Here is a 9,007-nt window from a genome sequence, read left to right as displayed (position 1 = left end):
ATAAGAGTAACAAGAGGAATGTTGCACCTTTTCAGTTGTGCAGGTCCAGAGTGTCCTTGGGATTGCTGACAAGCAGAACGTGTTCTTAAGACCCTGGAATCAGGGAGAGCTGTCTCTTTAAATATCCAAAATGGACAAGCTGCTTATAAACATTCAAAATGGCAGCGCCCTCTAGACAGGCAAAAGTCTACACCTCAGCCTGCCTTTCTCTTTGCCTTGTCTGTTTATTCCCCAACCACCAGAGTAGTTCTCCATGCAGTCCCTGGCTAGCAGGGCTGATTTTTAGGTTAATTCTTAGGTCCTACCACCACTCGGCACTCTCTAAGCTGTTTGTGCCATCAGGATCACTCAGGATCACTGCCAGACTGCAGCTCTGTATGTCTCCTCTTTTGGTATTTTCATGCAAATTCTTCTGCTAGTTGGGGTTTAGTCCACTTCTATATCCTTCCCTTCATGGTTTGGGGGTCCAGGGTTATCTTCTGTGTGTGTGTTAATTGGTTTCCCTTTTCTTTGTTGAAGAGGGTCTGTGCAGTCTTTCTGCCTAGTCCGCCATCTTACCAGAACTCTTCTGAATTTTTAACTTTTTAAATGTTAACCTTTAACAATCTTAAATTGAGTTTGAAGTCTTTCTTATTTTTTTCCATGACTTTTTTTGAAATCCAAGACATTTATGAGTGTAACAGGTGTGTAGTGTACCCTAATGACGTTAAAAGTTAGAAATGAATCTTTGCTTTCAATGTATTTATAATTGGAAAGACGGATTTATGGAGATAGCACAGTTTTGAACTTTAGGTCTGCTTATATGTGGATTTTTTTTCAAGATATGGATCTTGGAGAAACTCTAGAGCTAATAGACACCACACCAGAGGAATTAAGAAGACGACTTGATGGAGATGAGTGCTCCTGAACCAGTGCCAGAGGATGAGGAGGAAGACATAGAAGAAGCAGCACCAGAAAACAAATTGACGTTAGACAATCTGGTCGATGGGTTCTGATTATTCAAGACTGCTTTGGACTTCTTTCCTAAATGGACGCTTCTAAGATAATGGCCACTGGAACTAAAGCAAATGGTAGAGGAAAGATTGGTACTGTATAGAAATATTCTTAGAGAAATGAAAAAGTAAAAAAATCAGCCAGAGGTTGTGACGCATTTCCATAAAATTATACCAAGTGTACCTGCCTCTCCTTCCACCTCCTCCACTTCTTCTGCCTTTGCCACCTCCTGAAACAGCATGACAACCCCTCCTCTTCCTCTTCCTCCTCAGCCTACTCAATGTGATGATGATGAGGATGAAGACTTTTATGATGATCCACTTCCACTTAATGAATAGTAAATAATAATCATGCCATATAGTTAATAAACTTATCTGTGTGTATGTATGTGTCTTTGTGTGAAAATCTGATAACTATGGCAAGAACTGTGTTAATCGATTGCTTATGTTATCGGTAAGGCTACTGATCAACAGTAGGCTATGAGTAGTTAAATTTTGGGGAATTCAAAAGTTATATGCAGATTTTCGACTGAGTGTGTGTGGGGGGTGCCCTTTATCCCTGCATTGTTCAAGGGTTAACTGTATATAAATAACTGAGTGAGTTTAGGGACAACTCTAGAGTATTTAATTTTGGTTTATCTGTGGCTAATCTTGTTTTCAAATAGGTAGACAGAACCTATATAAGAACAGTGAGTATGGGCTGAATCTGTCACTACCTTGTTGTCATGTCAGGCCCCTCTGTTTCCTTAAGGCATGACTGCCTTTGAAACTGGAGCACTTAGCCATCTCTCGTATTCCAGTGCAGACCTTGTCGCAGTCTCTAGAATAATTTGAATTTCAGGGAGGAGCTCAACTGGTTTCCAGATGGGGAAACAGGACATATTCCCAGCTCATCTTAAATTAGATTTGAATACCAGGACCTCATTGCCTCATTGTTTTGCTTGAAGGAAATTCCCTCAATATTAGACACACCCTTGTTTGAATAAAATCACCAAATCATCTTCCAAAGCTAAATAGTTCACCTTTTTTTTTAAACCATCTTAAATTATATAACTCTATTTCCCTCCATTAGTAAGAATAAGCTCCAACTGTTCTTGAAACAGAATGCTGAGAGAATAGAGAATAAAACCACTTCACAGATAGCATGAAAAGGAAATGAGGTAATGAAAGTACTTTGGAAATTAGAGAAATCATTGATGCAAAATATTTTTTTTACCTCAACTTTCAGTTTTGAAGCACAAATAATTTTACCTGTTGAGTTAGTGAGAACAGAAAATAGAAAGCAAAAGATAAAAAATGTTCTAATAAATTCAAGTTGAATGATGTTTTCTTGAGTATAAGGGATGTGTTGCTTATTTCAATTTTATTTTGTAGATTAGAGTAGGAAGCAGAAAAAGCTTCACTATTGTTATTCTAGCATATAGCTAATAGACTTGCTGCTAATTTAATCCTCTCAGCAAATTCAATAAAATATTCAATAAATACAGAACCCAATAAAAAAAGATAAAAAATTATAACATATGTATGCCATTTTATCTTTTTCTCAACATTGAATGCTGTATATTCTCAGGATAGGTATGTAGGTGTATATGGAGTATGAAATCATGCTTTTTATGTGTACAAGGATGTTCATTGTAGCTTTTTTTAAAAAAAGACGAAAACTTTCTACAACATAAATGTTGTACAGTCCCTAGAATTGAAAAGATGTCCATGATATAATATTAATCAAGTAAGGGAATATTCCAAAAGCATCATTAATATCCTGAGAACTATATACATATAGGAGCTCTGGTAGCATAGTGCCTGAGCCACTTAACTGCTAACCAGAAGGCTGGCGGTTCAAACCCTCCAGCCACTCCTCAGAAGTAAGGTTGGGCAATCCTACTTCTGTAGTGATACCGCCTTGGAAACCCAAGGAGGGGTCACTATGAGTTGGGTCCGACTCAACAGCACATAACAACAATAACAACATATACATATATATTTATATTAATAAGAATGGCTAGATGAAAGCACACCACACTGTTCGTAGTTCTACCTCAGTGGAGTGGGATTGAAAAACATCCTGTGTGGACTTCTGGTAAGATGGAGGAATAGGCAGACAAGCAACACAGATGCTCTTCAACAAAGAAAAAACAATTGACAGAGATAGAGAAGATAATCCAGGAGCCCTGAGCTTTGAAAGGAACTCTACAGAAGTGGATTAGGCATCAACTAGTGGAAAAACCTGAACGAAAGGAAAACAGGACCTAAGAATAGGCTCTGTCAAGGTCAGCAGGAACATACAGGAGACTGACAACAGGAAAGGAGACAGGTCGTGAGTGTATAAGTGGTGTCAACTAGTGATTAGAGGAGCACAGTACCCTGCTTGCATAGATAGCATACAAACAAAACAAAGAAAATGAAAATAGTGGGCAAGTCATTCCAACACACAGTCACCAATTAAATATAAACACAAAAACGTCACAATGCCTCAGAGACAACAGAGCATCACAGTCCACACAAAGAAGCAAAATAAAGCAGGAGAAACAAGGGACAAGGAATCAGAACCAAAACCCATCCCTGAGAAAGATGCAGCATTGGAACTCTCTGATAAGGAATTCAAAAGAATTCTATTTAGGTATCTTCAAAGGATTGAGAGACAGATCAAGGAAAACACAGACAATACAAGAACAAAATGACAAAATAAATGAAAAATTTGAAATGATTCCAAATCTACAGATAGGAATCCAGAAGATTGATACTAAATTGTCAGAAATAGATAAGACATTGAATGGGCAAAGAAGCAGGATTGAATCAATGGAAGACAGAATTGGTGAGATTGAAGGCAAATACCTGAACATTTCTTTGGAAAGGGATCAATCAGAAAAAAGATCAAGACAAAATGAAGAAAGCCTAATGTGCATGTGGGATACCATCAAAAGGAATAACCTACATGTCATTGGAATTCCAGAACAGGAAGAGAAAAATAAAACCACAGAGAAAATTTTCTAAGATTTATTGGAAGAGAATTTTCCTGGAATGATGAAAGATGAGAATATATCCATTCAGGAAGTCCAGTGAACCCCAAACAAGATAGACCCTAAAAGAAAATCACCCAGACATATCATCATCAAACTCACCAAAACCAGACAAAGAAACAATCACAAGAGCAGCATGGAAAAAACGAAAAGTTACCTACAAGAGGCAACCAATAAGACTAAGCTCGGATTTCTCCACAGAAACTATGCAGGTGAGAAGACAATGGGATGGTATATATAAACTCCTGAAAGAGAAAAATTTTCAACCAAGAATTATGTACCCAGCAAAATTGTTCCTCAGATATGATGGTGAAATTAGGACATTTCCAGATAAGCAGAAATTAAGGGAATTTGTTAAAACCAGACCAACCTTACAAGAGATGCTAAAGGGAGTCCTTTGGACAGAGAAACAACAATAGAGAAACTGACCATTAACACACATGATGATGTAATCCAGAAACCAACCCAGCTATGGAAGTATCCAAAGTAAAGAAGCCTACAAGATTATAAACAGGGAACCAGAGACATCAATTGACAAGTGAGGATAACTACAAACCAAAAAGAGGGGAAAAACTGTGTCATTACAGAACTTCTAGATGGTAGGGAAGTCAAGACAACTACAAGATAGAACGGACTGTTCTAAACTTGGGAAGAAAACTGTAAATCACAGGGTAACCTCAAAGAAAAATGATAAACCTTCACATCAAAATAAAAAAGAGGACCAGCACAAATATTTAACAAATTCTAAAACAATAGCAATGAAGGAAGTGATAACATGATTCATAAACAAAATGAGGTCAGCATAGAAAATTATATGGAACAAGAAATCAACACCACAAAAAAGCACATAACAAAAATGACAGCAACAAATTCATTTTTGCCAATAATTACATATCTGACAAGGGACTTATCTCTAAGATTTATAGAAAACTCCAATGCCTCACAGCAAAGGGATTAACAATCCAATTGAAAAATGGGCAGAAGACATGAATAGACACTTCACCAAGGAGGATGACCAGCTAATACATGAAGAGATGCTCACAACTGTTGGCCATCAGAGAGATGCAAATCAAAACAACAATGAGATACCATCTCACCCCAGCACTGATGGCAAGGTTCAATGAGACAAAATAACAAATGCTGGTGGGGATGTGGAGAGATTGGGACACTCATACACTACTGGGGGGCTGTGAAGTGATAAAAACAAATATGGCGATTCCTTAGAAAGCTGGAATTGAAGATACCATTTGACCCAGCAATCCCATTACTAGGTATATATCCTAGAGATGTGAGAGCCAGAACCGGAACAGATATATGCACACTCATGTTCATCGCAGCATTATTTACAATAGCAAAAAGATGTAAACAGCCTACATGCCCGTCAGTGGAAGAGTGGATGACCAAACTATGGTGCATACACACAATGGAATGCTATGCAGCACTAAAGAATAATGTAGAGTCTGCAAAACACCACATAATATGGATGAACTTCGAGGACATTATGCTGAGTGAAATAAGTCAATCACAGAAGGACAAATTAGTATTGGTTCGTTGTTGTGGAGGGTCAAGGAAAGGTTTATATATGGAGGGAAACTTTCTTTGTTGGTTGCCAGGGGTGGGATGGGAGGGGAGGGAACACTGCCAAAAAAAAAAAAAAAATGCATTGACCCATGTCACTTTAGTTTTGTGTATTTCACTGTACACAATTATATTTCAATAGAATGTATTAAAAAAAGAAAAACATCCTGTGTGGGATAGTTTTACAATTTGTCTGTAATGCATTTGTAATAAAACAAACAAAAAAATTAGATCTCTCTTTTAAAATTCAAATCCATTAAGAAGCTTGAGCACTTTAAAAGAGGAGTACCATACAGGTATTTTCATTCCCCTCATATGCCTGTGAAAGCTGGACAATGAATAAGGAAGACCGAAGAAGAGCTGTGATGCTTTTGAATTGTGGTGTTGGCCAAGATTACTGAAAGTACCTTGGACTGCTAAGAGGACTAACAGATCTATCCTGGAAGAAGTGTGGCCAAAATGCTCCTTAGAAGTGAAAATGGCCAGACTTCTCACCTACATTGGTCATGTGATCAGAAGGGACCATTCCCTGGAGAAAGATGTCATGCTTGGTAAAGTGGAGGGTCAATGAAAGAGGGGAAGGCCCTCAACAAGATGGATAGACACAGTGGCTGCAGTGATGGGCTCAGGAATAGCAAGGATTGTGAGGCTGGCACAGAACTGGGCAGTGTTTCGTCTGTTGTACACAGGGTCACTATGAGTCGGAGCTGACTCCACAGCACCTAACAACAACAAAGGAATACAGGCTTGTAAGGATGTGAATAAATGGCTTTTGCATTGTTATTAATAATTCTCATCATAATATTGACTGGAACAATTCTTGTGCCTTTCAGTTACCGTTGCCTTCCCAGTCCCTAAATTCTTATTCATCTTCATACATAATTTATATACGTGTACAAAAAAAATCATACAAAACCTGGACTTTTAAAGTTTGTTGAAATTTTTTTTTGGTAGGCTCACTAGTGACTGAGCTTTAGAAGTTAAAAAAGAAAAAGAAAAAAGATTTCTTTCACAGCTGCCCTGTGAATAGGCTGATTTGAGAGTAGTAGTATTTCCAGTTTTCCTTGTCACTCTTTTTCTGAGCCAATCTTTGAGAGCTAATTTCTATTTCATTCAGAAATTGTTAGATGTTGGTTTCCTTTTGCTCATTTTTAAACTGTCTTTATAATTTTTAGAGCTTGTTTGAAGTGAGTGTGGTCTTTGCTCACCCAGAAACAGTTGAGGATTGCCACTTCCTGTAAGTTGCCCTGTAAACAACAATTTCAATTGTGTAATGTTTTTAATGCTCTTTGGTTTTCATGAAAACAGTATTACTCTCCTTTTTAATAAGTATGTCAGAACTTGTACTGTCTGTCCTAGTAGGTGGAAAATAAGGGGCTAGCCCGATCATTTTTTCTACTCATGATATCCTGGGTTGAGCTGCCATATTGTATAAAATATGTTTGAATTATATCCACCCCTAAAGAAACTCATTAACTTTTTATATTAACTTGAATTTTATTTAGAGGTGAAATATGCCCAGATTGCTTCAAGCCAGCTAGAAACAAACAGGTGAGGATGCTTTTCACTTATTCTTTTAATTAGTTTTCTCTGAGCTGAATATTCAGATTAACAACAAAAAGGATGTCTTAGAAATGTGGTAACTCTAAACTTAGTCTTTAAATATTTCCATTTGCTATGTTTATTTTTATTGTTTTCAGTTCTCAACACCTTTGCCTTTGGCTAGGAAGTTGAGCACACAAACATCTTCATGTCTGTGTCACTGTTGAGGTTGTTCCCCTGATGTTAAATTTAGAACAAGTGTTTCAGTGTTTCTCTTACCCAGTCAGATAAATTCAGCTTTTAGATTTAATCCCCAAATTACATTGTCTGGGAAAATCTTGGTAAACGTTGGCAGCATTCCAAAGACTTGTCTAATATCTATATTTTCCAGAAATGTATGTTTTTTGAAATATACCAAAAAACCCAAATTCACTGCCATTGAGTCAATTCCGACTCATAGGGACCCCCTTTGGGTTTCCGAGTAAATCTGGGTAAATCTTTATGGAAGTAGATTGTCCAGTCTTCCTTCTGCTGAGTGGCTGGAGGGTTTGAACCGTCAGCATTCTGGTTAGCAGTCAAATGCCTTAAGCACTACGCATCCAAAGTAAATTATTTTAGTTAGGATAATCTTGAATTAATACGGTTAATATTAATTGAGCCCTAGTGGTGGCAAAGGTTAGGCCCTCACCTGCTAACTGAAAGGTTGGTGTTTTGAATCCACTCAGCCGCTCCAAGGGAGCAAAAAGACCTGGTGATCTGCCCTGGTAAAGATTATGGCCTAGAAAATCCGACATGGCTCTTCTCCATCACACTGGGTCGCTTTGAGCTGAAAATCAACCCGATGGCACCTAACAACAACATTTCGGGCTACATTTGCAAAAAGAGCAGTTTCTTCATGATCTTCATGTTAATGATTTGATTAGTTGGCATGTACTTTTAGTTCATATGATGCCAGTATAAATGGCATAGCACTATGTTGACCATCTTTCTTGCCCCAATTACTTGGCTAGTTTTGTGCAGAGACTCAGGCACTATAACATACTTTACAGACATTATTTTGGCTGTCAAAAATAATATGAGTTTATTGCCAAAGAAACAATTGGTCTTTCATCACTCTTTGAGTAATTGCTGGGCCTTTCAGAACGGGGAAAAAATTAGTTTAAAACATTTGTCAAATGCCCCATGCAGAATCATTAGAAATGAAGACCAAGCCGAAAGCAGTGCTTCTCCTTTTCTCACATCATGGCATGCCTAGAATGTTACCATATTTGTTCACCACCCTGCAATTAAACAGATGAAATTGCTCTCCAGTTTTGAAAGGACAGGCCTTGAGGTTCCTACTGCCTGGGCCTTGCCCAGATGTCCTTGTGAAGTAAAGGGATCAGCCTCTCAGCAACTGTAGCCCCTACTTTGCCATACTAGCTGGGAAGTTCTGCCCAAATGTCCTATAAGCCATATTTATCTTGAGGATCTAGTTTTATTTTTGTTACCTTTGAGGAAATATAGGAGCTTTGGTGGCATAGTGCCTAAGGCATTTGACTGCTAACCAGAAGGCTGGTGGTTCAAACCCACCAGCTTCTCCTTGGAAGGAAGATTGGGCAATCTACTTCCGTAGTGATACTGCCTCAGAAACCCAAGGAGGGGTTGCTATGAGTCGGATCCTACTCAATGGCAGTGTGTTAGGTTTTTTTTTGGTTTGAGGAAATATAGAATATCCATATCAAATAATGGGATAAGGAAATTTTTATAAAAACATCATAGACAGCAGGCCATTTGGCCAATGTTATAACATAGGGTCTTAAATGTAGTTTCCTTGCTTCATGGCTTAGAGGGAACAGAATGACCTTTTGAGATTCTTTCAGGCCTAATTTTTCA

The 9,007-nt window shown here is 38.0% G+C and overlaps 1 protein-coding gene across 1 annotated transcript in view; it reads left to right on the top strand.

Annotated features, from left to right (window-relative positions):
- The window catches only part of PUS10 (pseudouridine synthase 10), a 103,063-nt gene that overhangs the window by 66,425 nt on the left and 27,631 nt on the right, over window positions 1–9,007 (top strand). The window contains exons 6-7 of the mRNA XM_007938023.2: window positions 6,766–6,827; window positions 7,096–7,141. Of these exons, the coding sequence (XP_007936214.1) occupies window positions 6,766–6,827; window positions 7,096–7,141 (108 nt within the window). The remainder of the gene's footprint in view (window positions 1–6,765; window positions 6,828–7,095; window positions 7,142–9,007) is intronic.

This window comes from Orycteropus afer, unplaced genomic scaffold (assembly GCF_000298275.1).
Source record: "Orycteropus afer afer isolate SDZICR_OR568_19922 unplaced genomic scaffold, OryAfe1.0 scaffold00046, whole genome shotgun sequence".
Classification (NCBI taxonomy): domain Eukaryota; kingdom Metazoa; phylum Chordata; class Mammalia; order Tubulidentata; family Orycteropodidae; genus Orycteropus; species Orycteropus afer.
Note: the sequence above shows the minus strand (reverse complement) of the source record. Positions and strands in the feature narration are given on the sequence as shown.